This window comes from Neopelma chrysocephalum, unplaced genomic scaffold (genome assembly GCF_003984885.1).
Source record: "Neopelma chrysocephalum unplaced genomic scaffold, ASM398488v2 Primary Assembly neopelma1_70, whole genome shotgun sequence".
Taxonomy (NCBI): domain Eukaryota; kingdom Metazoa; phylum Chordata; class Aves; order Passeriformes; family Pipridae; genus Neopelma; species Neopelma chrysocephalum.
The window spans coordinates 4782239-4806398 of NW_020897730.1; the positions used below are offsets into that span (position 1 = coordinate 4782239).

At 39.5% G+C, this 24160-nt stretch overlaps 1 protein-coding gene across 5 annotated transcripts in view; it reads right to left on the reverse strand.

Moving 5' to 3' along the window:
• NYAP2 (neuronal tyrosine-phosphorylated phosphoinositide-3-kinase adaptor 2) overlaps nt 1-24160 on the reverse strand; it is a 138892-nt gene that overhangs the window by 23238 nt on the left and 91494 nt on the right. For all 5 annotated transcript variants that reach the window (XM_027686045.1, XM_027686047.1, XM_027686046.1 and 2 more), the window contains 2 exons: nt 13021-13230; nt 4323-4426 (listed from right to left, as the gene is read on the reverse strand). In XM_027686045.1, the coding sequence (XP_027541846.1) occupies nt 4323-4426; nt 13021-13230 (314 nt within the window). The remainder of the gene's footprint in view (nt 1-4322; nt 4427-13020; nt 13231-24160) is intronic.

A 24160-nucleotide genomic window follows, 5' to 3' on the forward strand; every position in this document is an offset into this window, starting at 1 on the left:
CTTTCTGCAAATTCATTTGCAGAAAAAAATCCATAGAGTTGTATCATCTCTTTTTTCTTAAAATGGAAATCAGTGGTTTTTTTGCTGTGCTGAAGACTGTTTTAGAGAAGCATGGCAGTGACCTAGAGATTATTTTATGTACATTAGAACTCTGGATGTGAGATGCTCTGCTCTCCAGCAGAGGGACTTCCACAGCCCAGCTTGCTTGAAACATTTTCTTCTTTTGTGACAGACATGCTCAGTGCACACGTATCCTGTGTGGGATGTCTGAGCCCATCGACAGAATGTAATCCTTTGTTACCCTGAGGTGATGTTGTGAAGAATGATAGGATGCCGAGGAAACCGTATCACAGTGATGCCTGTGACTCCAAATCCTGCTTGCTTTATGCAAGTGAACAGTTTTGTTCACCGTGGAGGTCCCCTGACAGGACTGAGCATATACCACTGCAGGGGCAAACACCTGACCATACCTGGTACAGAAGTCTCAGGCACCAACACAGAGGCTCCAGCAATACGGGTGAGCAGTTATTTATTGGGGTATCTGTGGACCATGTTTACTGTACTTTATAAACCTCACATGTGGTTAAATTCTACTGTTCTCTATCCACTTAGGTGGCTACAAAAGACTGTTACTTGGCTAAAAATGACTGTTTTCATTCCCATATAAAGGCCAAACACAGATGGACTTTTACTATCTCTAATGTTAGTCAGACATTTCTTATCTCTAAGATATAACTTGCTGTACTTTCTACAGTTTTTTCCATTCCCTGTAAGCTTTCCGTGAACACCAGAGAACCTTTATAGAATGACAGAATCACTTAGGTTATAAAATGCCTTAAGATAATGAAGTCCAACCATTAACACCTTCTAATTTTTTCCCTGCATAACCTCATGACACCCTTGTCCTCCTGAGTTGCCTGTCTCTTCTTTCAAACTTCATAAACTCTCCTATTTTCCTGAATTCCAGCTAAAACTCTGTTCAGATAGGCAGGCCATCTTCCCTGCTGGCTCATCATTTGGCACATGAGAATGATCTGCTCCTGCACCTTTAACATTTTCTTGCTTCTTTCCTTTCTTTACAAGGCAATAGGTGATACCTAGAATGCTTCTCTGCTACTTACACTCCTCTCTTTAGGGTATTTATATTAAGATGTACATTCAGGAAATACAGCTATGCTACTTTTGTAGCTCAAAAGTGTTTCATGCTTCTGCCATACTACACTTCCAAGTTCCCCACCTGACTTCCTCTGCTACTTCCTTAATTTCTTAAACTTTGTCCTTTCACAGTCAATAAATTCAGTTCCAAGATAAACTTACGTTTATCTTTCAGTTTAAATTGAGACAATTCAAGATTTCATCCAAGGCTGCTTCCTGCAACCAGTTCTTTCCAAATGCTCTCCCCATTTCCCAGAACTAAGGACAGAATGGCAGGCTCTCTATCTGGCTCAGCATGTTGGTAACTGTTCTCTGATACTACCTACAGAATTTTTAAAGTATTGTCCATCAGAAACCAGCTACATAATTCTTCTCTGATCATAAGCCCTTTCTTTTTATTTATAAGTGATCTATTTAATGCTTACCATCAATACACCATAAATAAGTTCTGTGAATACTCACTGGTTACTCCTCACAATTCCTACACCAATAATCAAACAAGAAATAAGAAAATAAGGCATAGGCGATTTAAATGTCAATAGTTACATAGTTAGCCAATGTTTGATTGGAATATAATATAGGTTTCCTTAGATCAAACCTATTTTTAGTAACTAAACATCCTCACCACTTCTTTGAATTATTGTTTTTAAAACAATGGACTTTGAGAACTCAGTTGCAAAATTTTTTCAGAATTAAACATTCTGAAAACCAACAGTTTGGTATCTATGAAGATTTGAGAAAACCAGTTCACAGTCACCTGCCCTTCCCAGATCTAGTGTCCCTGTATGAATGTCAGCTGTGCCCGTCTGATCGACAAAGAGGTGGATAACACAATGCATCCTTTTAATCTTTTGGAAAGTCTAACTGCTCATTACAATGTGGTTAAGGAAACCAGTATCAATACAATCAATAGCCACAGCACACGAAAACAGATACCCTGTATGCCACAATCTGTCAGATTGAGGATGGGCTAACAACCCAGCCATTTGAAACACATTTCACCCGTCACAGATTATTTGCTCATTAAGATAGAATAGGTGTTGAAAGAGCACAATCAAAGTAATGTTTTTGTCTGCATGGAGATAATCAGACTTCTGCCATTCCACTGAAATCAAGGTTAAATCCACACCTTTAAAAATTATGTTATCATAACAAATGGCAACATAATAGATGGACTGTAAGATATTGTCAGCTTGAAGGGAAGACTAAAGGAGAGAAAGCTTGCACTAGTTTTTCTTGTTTTTCATGAAGTCATGACCATACCATACATTATTCAATTAACAAGATCACCCTCCTACAGTCACTTGAAAATTCCTCTTATCATCTTTGTTCTTTCTTCTGTATGAATTGAGGTGGATTTTCCCTCCACAGCTTCAGTGAACTCTGGCCGCAGCTTCTAAGAGGCTCATTATCTCTTCTATCACATCAGCTTCTGCTTTCAAGGTTTATTGTTTAGTTCTTAGTATAAATGAGAGACTGAAATCCCTTCAAAACACCCGAGGTGCCTTTCCCACTGAGTAAACAGCAAAGCATCATCTCCGCTGTAAGACCCATTTAATCAAAAATATATACTACATGAACACTGGGACACTGAAAACCTTTGGAAGTGCAATTACCCTAATTTCTTCCTTAGACGAAGGAACACTTGACGTGTTATTTAAATGGGCTGTCACTTTGAATCTCCATTATGGATTTGATTTGCTTATGTAAAATATGCTTTAGAAACGTGCATGGTTCTGTCAGGCTTCGTGTCCGGCAGGGCTCAGAAGTAATACAATAGCATCAGTTCATACAGGTTACAGAATGGTAACATCTATGGACTAGGCTGGCCAAATATAACCTTCCTAACAAGTAGCTGGCTGTCTGGAGTGAGTAAATCAGCCTTACTCTTCTGGTCTTTACTTTGGCCAAGCTGCTTATAGAAGCAACTCGCCCAGCTACAAACAATGCAAATATGTGATCATTGCAAAGCAGTCCTCAGGGAGTTTTCCACTCAAACCTCACAGATGTTCAATAGGATTTTGGGGACTAATTCCCTGAAAACTCACCATCTAAATAAGAGTGCCTGTGTGTGTGCATATACATATATGCATGTGCACATAAATACATATATGTTCATGTGTCCTTGTGCACACATACACCCCCCCCACGTACGCAGTGATGTGAGGGCCTGCACACACGAGTGACGTGATATCAGAGTGCTTTGACAGGAGGCATTCACATTACATTTAAGCAAAACCTCTTCTCTCAATTGCTACTCTCAGTTAGTTCTGTCAAACTAATAATACAGGTCTGCGCAACAAAATGTTACAATATCAGTATTAGCATATAAAATAAAGGTAAGTATAGGTTTCCCATGACTTTATTCCTTTTCCATTTTCTCTCTATTGGAGAAACTTGCCAAACCCAAACACTTCCATTTCTTTCTGTGTGGTAGTTTTGTTTCTGATGAGGAAAAAAAAAGTATCTCTAAGATAAAAGGAGATGTTGACCCTTTGATTAGTTTTTCTGATTCCTAACAATACACAATAAATATAACTACAGTGGACTATTTAATAGTCCTGTAAGCATTACATGGTCTATAGCTGAAGAGAGGCTAGCTGCCTTAACTAAACAAAATCACTTGCTGTAAGAGCAGTTTTCAGGACAGTGATAAATCACAGTGTAATACAATCATGCATTAAGCTCCAACCAAATGTGAGACTGGCACAAATATTAAAGTATAACTGAGCAGAAGTCAAGTATGTACAAGTCATTGACAAACATTGGTGTAAGTGCTCTAGACAAGACATTTAAAAGAAATTTACATAAAAACATAAATTAAATTTATCAAAGTTTGATAAATTTCAAGACAGTAAAAAGTACAGAAAACATGAAAAAATAAAAAGCCCAGACAGTTCATACAGTACAGTTTTACTACATTTATATTACAGAATGAAGACAGAAAAAGATATAAGGAATTAAAAGCAAAGAAAATTCTGCTGGCTGTGGCCAGTGGAATTTCATTGCCAATGGGAGATGCGCACACACAGATGCACGCACAAGCACAGAAAATAAAGACAAAAACCCAAAAAAATCATTTACTGTAACAAATGACAGACACAGAGGTGAGAACATTTGGCATGTTGCAGCACATGGAGTCATTCACGATTGGCTAACGATGGTACCTGGCTCGGCTGAAGGTCACTGGGTTGCCTGAGCGGTGTCACGGAGGGAGGAGGCACACCTGACGTGGATGCAGACCGACCTAATCTGCAGCTTGCTTTAGACTCTGGAAAGGAAGAGAGTAGAAACACCTGTGAACAGGAGGTGGGTTACTGCTGCAGTAAACTGAAACTCGTCAGATCCAGGATTCCCTTGAAATGGAGAATCCAGGCTTGGTTACTAGTTAAAATCTCAGGCATTTGACTGAATCATGAACAGAAGTTGAGATCAGAAGAAGAGGGATTAAGACAGAACCATGTCCTGGCCTCTCTGCTCTAGCATCTCTGAAGCTGAAGTATAGAGCATAAACCAGCAGACAGACAGGAAGAATATAAATGTTCTTGTTGCCTCACCCCCCACTCCCCAGTGCCTTTTCTACCCCTCTTAAAATACAGCAGTGATTAAGGGAGTTACAGTGGCTTCTGGTTTCATCTGTCCCTCTCAGAGCTGAGGGACATGGCAGCCCAAAGACTGACTGTGCTGAGGAAAAGCATGAAATGCCAGAAAATGAAGGAGGCAGCATATGAAGTGTTGAGGATACTGTCACACTTGGGGATTTGGAGTGACACCAAAAATACTTGGAAATCTGATGTCAGTGGCAGTAAATTGAGAGACATAATGTAGCAAGAATGGAGACAAATCAAAACACCAGCAGTGGGAAAGTCAGTCACCCAGAATGAAGGTGATAACAGAAGCAGAGGTTACCTTGAGAGAAAACTTCATTTTGGAGAAGAATTGCGCAGAAATTACACAGTTATTTAATTTTCCTTCTGCTGTTTTACATGAAGGCATTTTTAAGAAAGTTCCCCATTGATTTCCAGTGCAGGTTATTATTGTACATGCTGACATGAGGTGACCACGCAGCTCAGGAGGCCTAGATGAAGGTTTTTTATCTGAATCATACTGACACCCATGTGCTACCCCAGCGTTCAACACCCCACACCTGGTCTAGAGGCAACTGTCTTTTCCTGAGAAAAGGGTCTGCCTGTGTCTGCCCAAGAAATTTTTTTGTCCCTACCTTTCCTTTATATGGTTGAGGAAACACCTCTCAACCCATGACTTGGCTCAGATCAGTGTGTTTATTCTCCTCATGTTTCATAAACCTTCCTCCCAACCCTGCACCTGTTTTTTCTATTCAGTGGGCAAACACTGAGACCAAGAACATTTGCACTCTCCAGATGCACCTTGTACAATAACAGACTCTCACTTTTAGCATTGATAATATTGCTTTACCATGAACAACAAGTAATTATAATACCATACCTCATTAGAATTTAGAGAATTTTTAATTTTTTAAGTAAGGTTCAAAGAATTTCTCCTATCCAATTTCATGTTTCCAAGAACAGAGGAAGGACCTATGCCTTGTGCAATCCTGGTTTAGCAAATTTGTCTCTGAAGCACAGTTTCTCATGTCTTTTTCTTATGTCTGTCTGAAATTTATTTTTTCCTGCCTCATTTACACTGCTGCCTTGCCTATGTTTGTTCACACTAATTTCTCTATTTCCTACGTGGATCTCCAGTATCATCAGTAGCCACTGGTTGGGCCACTGTTTGAAAGGAAGAAGACGTCCATCACCAGCACACCCTTAAGATCACTTAGCACACCTGGGAAACTTGAGGACAGCTGGCACATTACTCCACATACCAGCAACATGCTGAAAGGGGTTCTTCCAATCTCACCGATAATTTCTCATTGTCACCTTAAATGCTTATTTTCCTCAGACATTTCAGAATTCAACAGGGTGTGGAGAAGAGCTATCCACTTATGCCAGAGCACTTAGACCAATGAAAACATCTGTATGGGTGAATATTCATCAACTAAATATTAATAGGTTGGTTACCATCCAGCTGGCTGAGCAGCAAAAATATTTATGCTGTTTGACGAATGCATTATTCAATCCACTCACTCCTAGTCAGTCTGTAAACATCCCACGAGTCAACACAGCAATAGGCACAGAAAGGAGCAGACTGGTCTCGTCTGTAACCTTGCCTTTTGTACATAATCTGTTGGTTTGCTTTTTTTGGACTTGAGCAGTTACTCTGAAGGTTGATTAGATTTGTTTTTGTTCTGATTTCACACTGTCTGGGTGCCAGATTTCTGACCGTTCTTTTCAGTAACATAGATTAAAAAAAATGGATCTCATTATTATACCTCATCTCTCATCTCCTGGAATTTTGCTGGGGTTTCAGGGAGGACAAGAATTGGGTCTTTTTTCAGTTGTTTTTCTGTACTGCTAAATAGAGATTCTGTTTTTGCTGTGACAAGCAGAATCAGACACCCAGCACATAAAAAACTCCAAGGCACTGTCTGCCTATGCTTCTGAATTATTTTCTTTGCTTTAGGAAAGCAGGGAGAAGTGTCATAATTTCCAATTTGGATCTATGTGCAACAACAAGAGATTACCATTTTCTTGCCAAAGAGACTCCTTTTATCTGGCATCAAAGAAATAAAACCTATCACACACAGATGAAGTATAACTTCCTTTATCTCCCTGTAATATATGTTATAGTATTAAGGAAACTATTGTGATTTCCATGGTGACTCTCACCAAAAGGTGTTTCAGAGGTGGTTTCATCTAGCTTTTATTTTTTTTAAAAAGTTCAGAAATTGGGTAGTGGGAGGAATTTTTTTAATATCCACTGGTCTCAGTGGCAATATTTTTAGACCAAAGAAATACTATATTCTACTATAGTTAGTGGTCTGAGTAATATCTTCACACTGCACACTACTGGGGGGAAAAAAACCCATACATAAATTGTTGCATAAGTGATGCAACACAACTCACTGCTCTGTATCCTGCAGCATGTTATTTCTCAGCTATGGACAGCCATCTACTGTATTGGGGCTATCTGGGTTTTGATCACTTCTAAGTAATGGTCACTTCAAATAAATACTTCTGCTTTGGGCTATCTAAAAACTAACAAGAATTCTTCTTGCATACATAAGTCCACCATCCCATCATGGCCTGTATCTTTATCTCTTGGTTTTCATGTCTTAAATGGTCATTTCAGTTTGCCTGCAAAGCCTGAATAATGACACCAATTCTGAGTCTGGAACGAAAATAGGTTTTCCTATTTACTGTTGAGAATCTTAAAGGAAGAACAACTACTGCCAACAAATCTCAGGATGGTTTCTAGTGTTTAATTCTTGTTTATCTCTTGTGAATGATACTGAGACAGCTTAGTATTAACATCTTAAATGAGTGGTCTTGAGAAGTCCCCTTTGTGACAGTATTCATGGTGTGAGGCTGAGTTCTATCAGCAATCCTGGTAAGCACATAGGGAAGGCTCTGTAAATATCTGTCCCAAAGGAGACCCATTGGCTCAGAGTCCATGGCAACTCAAGTTAAAATCCATCTAGCTCCATCCTGATAAAGTTAGCAAGGCACCGCATCTCTGCACTGAGCTTCACTGTGCACATGGGTCCTTCTCTTTCTAATGAAACCTGCCTGAAAGAGAGCTCCAGGGACTCCACTCCAAACATTGGACCCTCTCTGCATCCACAGCCAGGGGCCTCTAACACTGCTGTAAGCAACTCCAATGCAGACAAGGGCTGACAGCCTAGTGCCAAGCCAGGGAACTCACAGGAACATGTCTAAGTGCTTCTGGGGAGTGGGGCCAGGGGATGTAGGGCATGTGAGCATCCATTAGAGATGCCCCTTGCAATCAATGGGTAGCATGAAATTTGAATTCAGAAGATTGTAGGGGGCAGCCAAGAAGCTGCAAAATGTTACATTATGCACAAAAATGCTCATCAAATCCAGTTGCTATATTTGACTGATGGAACTTTGGTGGTATTATTGTGCGCAACTTCAAGTGACGCATCTCTCACGCTGTGACACAATAGGAAAAATGCACTGCTCTCCTCTCGGAGCCAGGTGCAGAGGCAGTGGAGTGCTAGTAGAGAACGGTGGGCTACTGTGCCTCAGTCCCCTATTACGTCACCCACAGTAGCCACAACACTCCCAACGTGCCAGTGGCCGGGACCACAGGGACCAAACGTGAGGCAACCCCACACGTAGTCAGTGCAGTGGGACGAGCTTTACTGCACTCTCAGGTTTAAACTGAGTCCCAGCAGTGCCAGTAGGATTACACATGGACATAAGCAAGCGGACAGACCCAAAGGGCAGCATTAAGGATGAGAATTTTAGGAGAGACTCTCCAATGCAGAAATACAGGCTTTCCAGTCACAGATAGGATTGCCCTAAAGTTGTGTACTTAATCATGTATTTAAGCACTCACATAAATGGCCTGTTTTCCAAAAGTGCAAGTGCTGTCATCATTACTAAAGATGTAGAGGCTTGGCTGGTTGCATTTGAGACAGGGGGTGTTGTAGGATTTTCCTCAACAAAGCACAGTGCTGAAATGTGACAAGATTTATGGAAATATTTTCAATAATTTTAATACCAATGTGCTATGGTTTTCTATATTCTCCAGAAGTACAACAACTCTGTATGATTTTTATTTTTGGATCTTAATGGGAAGAGTTCCTTTTCATCCAAGGAAGCCTTCATTCTGCCTATCCTAATCTTAATTCAAAAAAATACTCTGGCTGTCACTTACATTGGAGAAGCTTCTTATCCTGTCACAGTCTCTTCTTTGCACATGAAAAGAGAAATATTGCTTATTTGCTACAGCTGCCAAGAAATGCGTTTTGAATTAAACAAGGCGATGTGACAGGCTGAGAGCAATCACATGCTAAAAAAATGGAAAAAAAAAGAAGAAAAAGAAAACATGCATACTGGAAAAATTAATCACAATATTATCTTCATACTGGCCTAGCCATGTTGGTTTTCTAAAAAGAGATGAGTAAGCCAAAACATTATTTGAAATTATGAAACATTATGGTGGAATAAACTACATAGTATCCTGTTACTTTTAAAAAAAAAGTATTTAGGACTTCACCTGCAGAAGCCAATTAGTGCTGAAATAGCACAGCAACACGTCAAACTGAAATGTTTTCACAAAGGGAGCACTGAACCTGTGGACCTCAGTGTTACCAGATATATCCATAGGTCAAAAGCTTAGCAAGTCTCAAAACCAAGTCAGGTAATGAGTAAAACCATGCCTGAAAGGAACCTTCTATATAGGTTTCGGGGATACTTTGCCCAGAGGGAAAAGATATTAGTGGAATAAACTTTGTATCCTGAGTACGAGTGTTTATTTTTTTTGTAAAGTTTTTGTTGTAGGATTTGGCTGTGTTTGTTTGCTATTTCCTGGCTGCTTTGTAACACAAGTAAGTGTTGGGCATTTTTGTTCAGGTTTTTTATGTGTGTTTTTGTCACATCTAGACAATAGTTTTACTCCAGTCAGGATCCATGTGATCCCACAGCCTGGAGGTCACACACCTGGATTGTGGGCATTGGCTAGATGCCCTCAGTGTACAGCTCCCAGTACTACTCATTTTATTTTAGATGACAGGCACTGCTCAGGAAGAGTTGTGTGCAGAGAACATGAATGACCATCGCAGGCAAGGTCTGGACCTCACCAGGCAGGCTGCCCAGTAACACAGACCTCCAGCATTAAGTTGCCTTCACTTGGAGAATCCTTGTGGATTTAGGAGCGCTGTGATACTCTGATATGGCAGGTGAGGAGAAAATTTAGGGTTGGTGGGAGCGCTCAGTCATCTCTGCATGAAGCAGACCTAGCTGGAACGAACTGGTATTTTGCTGCTACTCCCTTCCTGTACCTTTGGATGCAACTTGCACCTTGGGCTTCCCAGGCATTGCTCCACTCCCAAAGAGCTGACCTTAAATATTCATTACTTTTGCAAATCCAAAATGATAGCCAGTAATTCCAATGAAGGGTGGGGATTTACTCCCTTCCTGTTTATCTACAGTGTTTTCAGGTGGAATACTAATGGCTGGCTAAGTGACAAGCTGGTGGTGCTTCAAAAAACAGGACACAACAGAGTATCTGAGGTTTAAAAGGCAAGGCAATGCCTGTCTTCAGCAGCAGGTGGCAATGTAAAACGTTTCATGGTTGCAGCCAGGAAAAAAGCAGCAACGTTCCAGAAAATACTCTTTAATTCTCCTGGAGTGAAGCTGTACAACTTTCTGTTTTACAGATTCCATTTGGCTGTTCACTACAATTGCACTGAGTTTCCTAAATGTCAGCATGCCCCCAAATCACATTGCTTTCCATGAGAAATGATAGGATGCCAAGAAACAGAAAGTGGCTTTGACAAATGATGTCACAGAGCAATCAGGCACAGTGATACCTGTGTGCAGCTGACAGTCCAGGCTCTTTGAACAAAATGGACAGAAAGTTCAAGATTCTGTTTGGAGAGGGCTCATTCTCCCTCTTATCTTACTAGCAGTTTCAGAGATGGAGAGAACCTACAAAAAATCAGTATTGCCACTCAGGGATTTGTTCAGGCCACCCCAATTCCCAGTTCATCTGTGCCTCAGCAGAGCTGCCTGATGAGCACACTTAAGAAGTCCTTTCACACTTTCTGTTTTACAGTGGAGCAATTCAACCCCATTTTCTTTAATTTATTCCAACACTGCCTGTACCAGTGTGAATTAGGAGGCAGGCAGCAAACTGTGGTATTTCAAGGACATGTCTGCACAAAAAAAAAAAAAGTAGCCTTTTTTTCTGTTATGTATGATATTGGAAAGAGAGCAACAGCAATGACAACTGTACTAGGGACTACCTTGATTTTTTACGGTCCTGTGGTAAATCTAAGCTCTAATTCCTAGCACAGAATTACTTTATCTCCTTGACTCCAAAATGCATTTGTATTCATACAGATGTATTAAATCTCTCTTCTTGCATTCTGTTACAGTTCTAATTTAATTGCAAAGAATGAACTGTTACAGTTCATGTACAAGTTCACTGAGGAGAACTGTGTACACTTTGAATGCAATGCCCCACCGATTAAAGGTAAAACATGTTGCTCAGGCAACAGCGAGAGACACAGGGGAAAAATATTCAGGGCAGATGAGAGGCAATATTAATCAAATGAAATAGCATAAAACTGCAGGGAAAGAAAAGTCATAATCAGCTTTCAGATTTTAATCATAAAAAGGAGTCAAAATTCAGCCAAGAAAATATATTTTTTTCTCTGACAGTCCTAGCAATGAAAGACAAAGTCACAGTTAACTAAATCAAGGCATGATTCAACAACTATTATAGTTTTCTGATGCCAAATGAAGGCTGAGGCCAACATGTTTTGTCTGTTTTTGGAGATCAACCAACTCTTTGAAATAAAACTGCTGCAGAAAGGTTGGACAGCAGTGTAATATTTTGCTAAGAACTTACTCTTTAATTTTAACTTCTTTACTACTCTGCTCCATACTGTCATCTCGTAGAACTGAGAAGGTTGTTACACACCTTTGGTCTAATTATCGGATGTCCCAACACTTTGATGTGGTAGCTTTTAAACCCACCCTTCTACCTGCATTAGCACAGACTCTCTAATACACTGGGAACAGAATTTTTACCAAAAGCTATGAGCTAATCTGGAAAATTCCTACCTACCAGAAGTCTTTTTGAGAACAGACAAGTAAGAAAATGGCAGTAATACCCAAATAACCTGTGCTAGAGTCATAAGATTAGCAGAAAAGTCACATTTGCTGGCCCAGGAAGGACTATCTGCAGGGTCGGTCGCAAGAAAAGCTGGACTACATGATTGCTGCAAATGATATGTCACAGCAGCAAAGACTATACAAGTTATACACTGAGTTTCAGGTGCCATTTTCAACGATTCAGAGACAATGTGGGTCCCATTATCACACGGGGAAGCAATGCTGTGGGTGAGGCATGAGCATCTCTGCTGGCTCAGCAGTTTAAAGACATCTCTGCCACTCACTGCCCAGCAGATCCCTCTTGCAGGAATGATTTCTTGTTTGAGTAGCTCATTCGTGCTCTTATGCTTACTGAACATTGACCATGAGGCTTTCAGTACTATATATGCCAACTGTTTTTAAAGTAGATATTTTTCCCAATCCAACTAATAAGCAGTGAAGTTACTCTTTTATGAGAGCTGTCAAATCTCAAAAGTAACAATGCAGTACTCATGCAAGAGCCATAGATATCTGTTTATAGAGGTCCATTCATGCATCAGTTCTGTTTGTCTTGGTCAATTTATAAACAAGGCTGCATTATAATGCTATGATTTATGGAAATTTACTATTTAATATATATAAAATTTTGATTAATAAAATGGATCGGTGTGAATCTGAGACTTCTGAAACTCATAGTCACTTTTCTAGAAATTTCTTGTACAAGCATAAGTCAAAGGTTGCCTGTGTCTGGTCACTGTGCCCATCACTAAGACAGCCTCGCTTCTGCATAGTGTATTTTTGTTACTCTCTGTGATACCTGAATTTACAAACTTCTCTCTGAGGTGCCATCCTGAGGTGACTTTGCCATAGTGTCCCCTTTCAATGTCATGTGGAATTCCTTACTTCTTTCAAAATAGATGAACTGCGTGTTTATGTGCTTGTATTACTTGCCACCATCCCAATCTGTTCCAGCACAGAGCACAGGCAGACAGCACAAGGCTTACTAGTACAGCAGTCAGTGGGCAGGGCATATCCTAGAAGATATTTGGAAGTCTAAAGAATCTGGATGCTTATCTACATCTGTGTATTTTTAGAGATCCTTCATCTCACAAGGAGATTCATTTGATCTTCCTGGCTCTGCTGCTTGACTTACCTGAGCTGTTGCTTCCAGCCAACATGGTTGGGCTGACAGAGGATCTCCCCAGCCTGCTGGACACCACAGGCGGGCCCGGCGTTCCATCCCATTCCTGAGCTTTCCCTGGCTCCCTAGAGGAAGTTGTCCCATGATATCCTCTCTCTTTGTTTTCCAGCTTTGGTAGTGGTTCAGTGCTGTGACTTCTGATCTTCAGCTCATCTAGTGGTTCTATGAAATACACAAGTGAACATTTTGTTACAGTGTCTGCTAATCATCCACATCATGTAACAGTCTTTTGCACAATACTGCATATATACCAATCATAAATCTTTTAAGGACAATTTATAGCATTATTTTACCATCTAGGCCAAACCCCAGTAGTTTACGTAGGCTTCAATACAGTTTTTAATTATTAAAACCATACACCATGCAGCAGATGGATAAAATGTAACTTTTCTGTTGCAACTTTTATATGCCATGAAAATAATTTTGAAAATAGTACCCTACCAAATTGTGGTTTATTAAAAATTTATAGAAATACTTGGATTCTTTTCAGCTGTCATTTGTTTGGGAACAAGTTCTTCTTCAGGCACTTTCTAAGGAAGCTCTCTCCTAAGGCAATACTGTGCAAGCTACATATCTGTACTCCTTGGAAGCTCTAATAAAAGCACACAATCCACAAAACAAAAGAGCAAAAATCCATTTTGGGTGTGCCCAGCTCCATAACCTAGGAAATGGAATTTCACTTGGTTGGAAAAATCCTTGGAGTCAGAAAATTACTTTCTGCTTGCAACTCCATGAGTTAATGTAAAAAGGAGAAATTCAAAACACAACTGAATGATTTTTCAAATGAAGCAGTGATGTCTGCTTTCTTCATGGCTGGTGATTTTCTGTTCTCTTCTCAAGACCCTAATTTCTTTTCTTGCACGTTGAGCAATACAGGAGGATCAGTTCATTCCTGTTCTTTTCCTTCTGTAGCTGTTAAAGATTCACATGGAAAACTAGATACAGAAGAAACATTAGATTGCTCTTTAGTTGTAAGAGCTAAGTACTGTGCTAGTCAGTTATTTAAAGTTTGCCATTTACCTCTTTTTGAAAAAAAAAAAATCCCTGAGATTTGAATCTTATACCTTGTGTTTAAACCCAAAGACATCCTTACATGATACTCTCATGTAAGGATGCAAGTTCTAGTCACACGGGTTTATTAATCAACCCCCTGATGTACCTTTAATTTCTGTATGTATCTACAGGCTTGGAATCCATATTTGATAGAGACAACAACCTTCCCTTGAGCCCTATCTCAAAAACCTTTTGTGGCTACAAGGGACATGAGAAAATTTGAGAGAGCCAAGCAAAGAGAAAATGCCGCGAGCGACTCACAAGCAGGAGATGCCAACAGCTCCCCAGGGGACCTGTGCCAAATGGAAGTGGCCTGGCTGTGCAGGACTGCCAGTCGGAGCAGCCACTTCCTCTCGCAGATATCCCTGTGGCCAGGAACTAGGACTATCCAACAGGAATTTCCACTCAGATGATACAGTCCAGAAAAAGAACCACATTCAAACCACTTTGATTTGCCTGTGGCTCAAAACCCCACACACTGCTGCCCGTGCTACAGTAAACAGTGAAAGATGCACTACTGGGTATCTGTAGTAGGTAGAGACCCCACTTGTGCACAACAGGGACAAAATCTCATGTTGTTTTGGGTTCTCTGAAATTCCAGTCTGCAGATGAACTTAATGAGTAACAACACAGTCAGCCTGGAGTTTCCTCAATGAATGTGAATGACTATCTGTTAACAGTAAAAATTAATGTTAAGGATATCTTACCACAACCTTCAAGTAGTAACACTTCATGAGAAAATGATCAAACAACCCCAGTTTAGGAATCATAAATAAAATTCAGTGACATTTCATGTGACAAAGACCTTCAAAAATCAAACCTCTTCCATGAACTTCTGGGTCACTTACCTACTTTAATGTATGCAAAAAGACACTGCAATGAAAATCCAAACTGTTTGTTTTTCCTAGTTAGCAACCCCAGCAGGGTACAGGGTTGAATAACAGTCTGTGTCAATATAACATGACATCTGCCTTTCAGGGACCTTTGCTACGAGATGTCTGTAACACAGCTCTGCCTGTGACTGCATAGAGAGACTTTCTAATACAAAAAGCTGTGCAAAGAGATGGAGAGCCCAAATTATTACTAGATTTGAACTGTTTCAGTTATCAACAAAAAGGCTCATATTTTTTGCTGAGCATTGAGCTACCAAAAATAGTGATGTACTTTTTCATATAACAGAGACATACAGTTATATCTAATTTTTTTCTTTATACCAAAAACATTCACTTTTTTAAGCTACTGCTTGTCTGGGAAAGGAAGGCTACGAATAAAGTTTCAAAATTCTTTGGATATGCACACAAATCTCTTTTCCACCAGTACAGGATGCTGTCTACATTGCAGCTTATTCTTTCCAGCAAAACAAAGAGAAAGACAAAAGACAAGAACATGTTTTTAAAAACTCAGAATTGGGCCCTGCAAATACCCTAACAACTTAGTGCATCACTCAATAGAGTTAATTTACTGTGTAATTCAGCTGCTCCTGGAAATGCTGTGATTACATTAGTGTAAACCTTCTCTGTGTGTGCCCCACTGACACTACTTGAACACCACCCTTTGAAATGTCACCCACTCATGTAGTCAGCCCTTGTTACGGTGGAAATGCTCTGGCTGAGTGCAGAGCTAAGGATTTATCCACTTCAGTCTATTTAACAGAGACGCATTTGTACTTTTTGCCTGATAAAAATGATTTGTGCATTCTTAGTTTTATTATCAGTTGCATCAAAGCACAGCATTTCTCTGCAACCAGCTGGAAACTATGGAAATATTCAGACTAAATAAAGATTTGGTTTATAGTCTTGTTCTTTATAAGGTGTAGAAAATCCATTTTCAGCTGGCTGTCTAGACTTTGTAAATTTACATTCCACTATCCTTTCTTGGGGATTTTCAGTTCACAGTTTATCTGAAAACTAATATTTCCTAAAAATGAAAAGCAGATTGACTCAGTTTATAATGTCATGTAACCCATCACAAAGCCTGAATCATTATTATTTGGTGATCACTATCAGTAACATTGATACACAGACAGTAAAACAACATGTCAATGTTTTATATAGTTTTCTCTAATATTTCTTTCCTGCTCGCTAGTGAACACACAAAAAGATGAAAAAAAAATTAATACCTCACTTTTACGCAAATATTTTGGGGATGATTTTATAATAATTTCAGCTTCCTTAATAAGTGTCAATGGGAATCATATCTGAATTCAACTAAAAAAAAACTGAATCACTGTGCTAGTTCCTGTTCTGATGCAAGACAGCTCCAGAAATGCAGTGCTCCCCTCCCAGGTCTCAGCCCATTACTGGCACATTTGGTGACTGTCCCAGCCACTTGGATGATTTCATACTGTCAACAACTACCTGCTGCAAATGTACCTCCGTGGAGCAAGCTCAGTGGCACAAATTATGGTGTCTCATAACAGCATATTCACTACTCCACCTTTTTGCTCCTGTAGCCTGACACAAGACATGGACAGAAGGCAGAGCACGAGTGTAGCTGATGGTTATAGTTATCTATAGGGTGGTGACCTTATCATGGACTGAAAAACAAACCAGAATAGTTTCAACACAGTGACCTTTTATAACAGCTACAGCAGGATTTAAATGGCCAATTTATTCACATTGATCCATACTGAAAACACAAACTCTTACCAGTCAGATACATACATATACACACAGACACAGTGCTGAGAGGTAACAGTAGCTGCTGCACAGCTCTTTTTTCATTTTTCTTTTGAGAAGTGCAGAAACACAGATGGGATCCAGGTTACCTAGTGCTGTTATAAACCTTAATTTGGAGTTAGGAACTATCAAAACTCAGTATTATGCTGGGAGTTCAGTGAATCATATGATGGCCACCGGCAAATCTTTTCGCAGTCAAGTGCTATATTTTGAAAGCTGAGATGATTATGGAAAGCATCTTTATTGTTCAATACTTCTTCCACCAAAATGGTACATAAAAATGTAAATTTCAAGAAATAATTCACTTCTTTAAATATTTATGGACACAATTGGTTAAACTGCCATAAAGGCATTCAAATGTTTCAAGCACTTCCAGCTGTCATTGTATTTCATTATTCAAGGATATGCTTTTTTCTTATTTCTTTCACCTGAATCTCAGGCTTTTCCATTTAAAGAATAAGATGGTGGCTAAAATCTCTTATGGAGTACATATTTTACAAATAATTGGTATGTAAAGTTTCCTCTCTATGAAACATCCCCGAATTGCTGAATACTAGGCAAGGCTGGCACACGAGCTGTGGTACCAGAAAACTTGGAAATGCTGAAGAAAGTGAGAAACAAACTGAGCCAGTTGTAACTTGGACCAAAGAAAGCTGTAATTACAACTACAGAAAACATCTTACCTAAAAAGCTATCATTCAAATGAACGTAAATCTGTGGCCCGTCTGCCACTCTGATCTAAAACACAAATTAATTTCAGGTCCACGTGGCTTCTTAGTGCAATGCTAAGTGATAAATTGCAGAACCTTTATCACTGCTTGGGGTTTTAGGGGAAGAAAGAAAAGCAATTGTCTTAAGGAACTTAAAATGAGGGTTGCTCTCTGCCATTTCTCTCAGCTGTGAGCTGAAATGTATAAGGTAATCCATACATTATTAATTTATTCCTTTTTTTCCTGTGTGTTTGTTACAAACCTAAATAAATAATACATCACTGTAGGCAGAACTTGCATATTGGGGGAATTAAATGGTACTACTCACAGGGTCTAAAATTCAGCACATACATACAGGTGTAAAGCAAAGTAAGTCATTTTGGGTGGAGTTTAGCTGTGAGTCAGAGCTCCTGATCTCCTCCAGCCTCGACATGTCAGACCTCACCTCATCCAGCCACAATGGACCTGGCTGAAGGAGCAGGAGCACAGAGAATCCCCAAGGGCACACGTGGCCATCAGGAGGGGTGGAGATGCAGGATTAGACTGCAGGCAGCCTGTGTGACCATCAGAGCTCCCTGAGTCATGTCCCAGGCAGCAGCTCCTACCCTTGTACCTGGGGCAGGGCTGCCGAGCTGTGAGCTGCGTCTAACCCGGGGTCCTGACAAGGGGAATGGCTGGGCACAGCTCCATGTGTCCTTTCTGACAGTGCCAGCATGACAGCAGCCTGCACCTGTCTGACTGACCACTTCCACAGACACTGGACATAGAGCAATACTCAGCTCTTGAGAGAATCCCAGTTTCTTCTTTCTGCACACCTGGGCTTTTTATTTACCTTTACTGCACATTTAAAAATTATAGCTGTCTTTGAACGGATTTCTTGATGTGTGGTGCTTTGTCTGATCTGCGCAGCTGTAAATTTATCCTAACCTCTCCCAAAGAAAAATAATCGGCTATTAATGCCGCATGCAAGAAACATGGATAATGTTCAGTGCTTAAGCCATTAGAAAAGAAAAGAAGAGTATATTACACTGTCAGTGAAACCCATATCCTCATCTTTATTAACTATGGTGGTTTGTCTATTCTGACTTCATCCGCTTGCTAATTAAGCAGAAGTTTGCTTTGCATATCAATTTTTAATACCCCTTTTTTACAGTTAAGCGAGAGTTGCAGCAGCCAGCTTGTTCAATTAAAAGCAGCTCTGACCTAGTTCCATGCAAAATCAATATAAAGCCTGAAAGAGTCTCACAAACCATCTAACATTTAAGAAGACACGGCTGAAATGCTTCTCGGCATTCACGAAGCACATGTTTCTGTGAGCAGTGTAGGGTTTGTTTTGTTTTATCCAGCAGAGATCACACCTGTCTGCTGCAGACAACAAAGGGAGGGGAAGAGGGATTGCTGAAGAAATGTATTTAGGTGATTTTCTGCGGCTTTCTCAAACCTGCTGAGTGTGCAATCCTGGCTAGGAAAATAAGACAGGAAAAGAAAAAGCCACAATGCAATTAGCCAAAGACTAATGAAAGAAAGGATAGATTTATACCAAAAGATCAACCAAGGCTTTAGAATAAAAATATTCAGTGAAAGTTCTGTTACAATCTGGTTGAAAAAACAGAAGAGAATTCTTTACGTTTCAAAAAGCTCCAGCTGGCACCATTAGTCACTTAAAAGATGAAGTTTTAAAAATTCTGCATGGTAAGACATACATCCAACATTGTTTGATGTCCTATTGTAAGAGGAAAAATTCTCTTTTATATTGATTGAAATAAAGGAAAACATAATTTTAGTATTATTTAAAAAGAACCATTTTCCATCCCTGGAAATGTGTGGATATGTCACTTGAGGACATGGTTTAATGGCGAACATGGTGGCAGTGCGGGTTGACAATTGGACTTGAGGATCTTAGAGGTCTTTTCCAATCCTAAAAATTCTATGTTTCTGTGACTGATCCAAGATGATCATATACATTTTACATACATATTACAGAAGTGATGACAATATAATACATCCTGTTTCCAACGGGGCCACCATTATTCCTTAAGGATTTCTTCCAATACCATTCTTGATCTTTCAAGTGTGCCTATTCTGCTGCAAATCACCCCACAGCCTCATCATCTGACTGAAAAGGCCACATCTGGAAGATATGCACTGTACAGATGTGCTACTAAAACAAATAAAAGCGATGTCTTGGGACTCTCAAAATTAAACATTAACCAAACATTAAAATCTTGACAAGGATGGCACTCTATTGGCACTCTACAAACAAGTTTTCTATTTAACTCAGGCTAGTCACCATTACATAATTAAGCAGAACACTTTATTCTCTGCTTTCACTGCACTTTTTATTTTATTTTCCTTTCAGAGCTGGGAATCCTAGAAATTGGTGACTTGCACTTAGAAGAACCTCATCACAAGCCTGTGTCTTCCAGCGCCTGTTTGGGCAAAAGCCTAATTACAGGAAGTCAAAGGGAATTCTGCCATTGACTTCAACAGAGTAAGGGTTTTCCTTCCAGTAGTTATTACTAGAGGTTAGCCAGCCATGCTGATTCACATGAATGTACAGCACAGCTGATTGTGGTGAGCTGCAAACATTTCTCTTACATAATTTGTACATCCAGATCTTCTGCTGATTATCCAGGCTGCCCTTTCAGTCAAGCACTTAAATTTGTGCACATACATTTCATATCCATAGGTGGGTAAGAACACGGTCTATGGCTGTTTGAAGCAAACAGGATTTAAGTAGGAGAAGAAGGAAGAGGACTAGTTTGAAAAGTCTGAACATGGCAGTCTTGTGCAACTTTGGTATCCCTGACATTAGCCTTGGACTACTTAGCAACACATGTAAGCACACAAGCACATAGAGCCACCCTAAACTCCACATGGATCGAAGAAAACACTGTTAGATGAACCATGCAATGAAACTGTGGAAGTCAGTGACTGCAAAAAGTTGCCCAACTGCTATTAGACATTCAATTTGAAGAGAAGATGGTGCCCATTCTTTCTTAAAGGCTTTCCTTCTCAGTCCTGTCCACTTCACAGCACACTCATTTGTTATTCAGGTTCTTAAAATACACCCTTCATGTTTGGCTGATGACACGATGGTTTGATAGGTCCTGCACATGTCCTAGCACAGTATGGCAAGAAATGAGAGGGTAAGAATGAGCCAAAAGAGCTAAAGGATATAGACACTTCAAAAAAAATATTCTCGTAGAAAGTTCATGGCCTTATGTTTCAAAGCTTCACTTCAGAAACATCCATCTTTCATAGAAGTCCTGACTATATTAAACTTGTCAACATTTTTTGTCAAGTTTTCTGCTGAAAAACAGCCCTTGAACTATTTCAGCAGTTAGAACATATGGTTTTTCCATTGTTTGACCACTTTCATTTCTTCTAAATTGTATGTCTTCCTCCAGATTCAGAAGTAAATGTTAGAAAATGCAAAGATAGTTGTGAAAACTGGAGACAGAAACCCTCACTTTCATATGTTCACATAAAAAAATCAATTACAAAGTTCGTGTGAAAATGAATTCTTTCTTGGCTATTTTATCTATTTTTTAACTACCTTTTTTTAAAAAAACCCCATGTATTAATGCATTTCTCTTTACTGGCTTCATTAATGAATTAGAAAATTTGCCTTTCGTTATTGGAACACGCATCCTGTTTGTACAGCTCCTTCTACTGCAATACGTTACCTGTAAAAGAGAATCCTGACATTGTCTCAACACTGGCCGCAGCTGAATTCTGCTCTCTGTTTTACAGAGCCAGGCACAAGCACACTAACTTTTCTGTGCAGCCTCTGTGCCAAGCCTGGCTGGGTCAGGGTCCCAGGCGCTTTTTACTCTGCAAGTTAAAGCTCAGGGTTCCTCCCAGTCACAGAATAAAACCTTTATGTCATTCTGGCTTTCTATGCCTTTTAACAAGTTAATTATTTTAGGCCCTCCCCACTTTCTAATTAGAGGTCTCATTTTGTGAACTGGTTTTACTCTTGCTAGCAAAGCAACTGTGAAGCTATGCCAGCACAGACTTCCGATCCTGAGGAAATAAGCAGAATTGCAGATGGCCTTGTACAGCTCTGGCTGATGCCTGTGCTTGTGAGGCCTTACTATTATTGCCTTCACAAGTGAGCAGAGCAGCTCGTGTGGCTGGCACAAGGGTCTCTGTATGTGTTACAGCACACACAAACTACATACAAATTACACAAATACTGTCAGAGCAGTAAAATAGCTATAGATTTCCTGGAGGGAGGTACTTTTTGAGTCATGAATTCAAAGACAAAAATAAAGTAATTGCTATCTCCAGCAAAATTAAACACACAGCTTCTCTCTTTCAGATGAGTAGTTACAAGAACAATAGTTCTCCTTTCCCATTCTTAAATGCCAGATAAAGTGCTAATTGCATGTTACTGTTTTAACAATAAAATAATTATTAGGGATGGATAATTCTGTTCAGAGGAGTAAAAGGAATGTGAACCTTCACATCAAATCGAATGTAAAGGAACCTAATTTTTTAATATGCATGATTATCCTGACAATTATTTCCTCAACATTCCTGTACTTTTCACCTTATCTATACCTTGCATGTTTGTACACCCCAGCAATTTCATGGTTTGATGTTTGAATCATTTACATGTATAACCCAAATAAAGCAATTTCTAACTCTTTGATTTTCTTGTTACTGATGAAGTCCTGGAAGGTTTAGGGAAACTTAAGCAGAAACATATCCACCTTTTCTCCATTAAGAGTCTAAGACTGATCTAAGACTGTTTTTCAGAATATTATCTCTTCTTTCAGGCAACTAGTGAAAGAAAAAGAAGAAATGGCCTCAAGTTACCCCAGGGAAGGTTCAGGTTGGACATTAGGAGTAATTTATTCATTGAAAGAGTTGTCAAGAACTTGAACAGACTGCCCAGGGAAGTGATGGAACCACCATCTCTGGAAGGGTTCAAGAAATGACTGGACATGACACTTAGTGCTGGTTTGGTCAAAACTTAGTGGTGTTTGGTCAAAGGTTGAACTCGATGATCCTGAAGGTCTTTTCCAACCTTAATGATTCTATGGGTAGATTAGATAACGCACTGACAAAAATGTGTAGCACATCATGTGGTCATTCAGTCACTCTGTATTATGCACTGCTACTTTCAAGAAACTTAAGTGCAGAGTGGTTTTGCAAGGAACAGCAGCCTAAGACAAGGAGAGGACTCCTCTTGTCATAATTTGTAATCAGATCCCTTAACGTGTATCTTATCTCAAACTTCAAGGACCTTTGGATTGGGTCTTTAATAATGGGGTTTAAAAATTGAGCTTGCTCAGCCAGGAATCAAATCAGTCATGCCAGAAAGAGTATGTTCTTTAAAAATGGAAATATCAACTACTTAGTCCAAGAAATTGCCAGTGTTTGTTACATGGATCAGTAAGATAAAGGCATTTTAAGAAATATCAAGAGGAGAAATAGCAGTCAGAAATACTGGAGGTTTTTGGAATGGAAGGAAGAAACCTTGTTCTTTCCTTTATTCCCCTCAAAGAACTCAAGAGGTTCTACAGCTATAGCTGTGTCACTGTAAGTGCAGATAAGGCATTAATTAAACTCCATCTCTTGTAAAGATGCAATGACAGCAGCTCAAGAGATCATTGAATGAGGTTTTAGATCATAAGCTTGCAAAACTGTTCCATTTAACAGTGGTCTCAAGCAGTTCCTCGAGATATGATGTAGATATTCCAGTTACTAGAGAAAAAAACCTGAGAGTTTTGTTTGCAAAATTATTTTTTTCTCTCATGATTAATTTTGGGGAAATTGTTACGTTCTGCTCTGTTTGAAACTTGCACAGTATTTCACCATCCTAAAGTTCACAGTCTTTAGTGTGGTGGTGGTGGTGAGGTCTGTGGGATTTTGATTAATTTTCCTAAACAGCACTGTGATCTCCTTCCCTGTGATTCAGTTTAAACAGAGACACTTTATTACTATCTCTATATACCTATCTGTGGAACATGTCAAAGTGCTGTATGAGCATGGAGCTTCTTAAAAACAAACACAGGCCTTCCTACCAATAATCTCTGGTTTTACTTTCAAGACTTAAGAAACAAAAATTCCCTTGAATCCTAATGCAAAGAAAATCTGACTCTTAATTAAGACAAAGATGCATTTCACGGTACAGTATTCGGTTATAAAGACAAGTTCTGAAAGACTGAGCAGCTTGTCCTCTCAAACTACTGGCACTGCCATCCTGGCCGTGCTTCATCCAGTGCATCTGCACCAACTTCCTGAGCGGAAGCTACATAAATAACCCTGCACCATTCTATTAAATCAAAGTAATTCCATTCCTATCCTCTTTTTTTTTACCCCCATATTTCTTTCACAACAGGAGAACTTGATACCCTATGTTGACACCACCTTCCCTAAAAAAACACAGTGGGAAATTTTAAGAAATTGTATTTAGCGGGGTTTTTTGAAGTTAATGTATGCTTATGGCAATCACCACATTAAGCATTTCTTACCATTAAGGCTGAGCACCCATAAATTGGTCATAAATTGTGTGGTCCTGTTCAAAACAAAAAAGCAATAAACTCTCTGATTCACTGTCCTGCTATATCACTACACCATTTTGAATACAAGCTGTTCTAGTCACAAAGGATGCATTTATTTTCTTGAAGCCAGAGA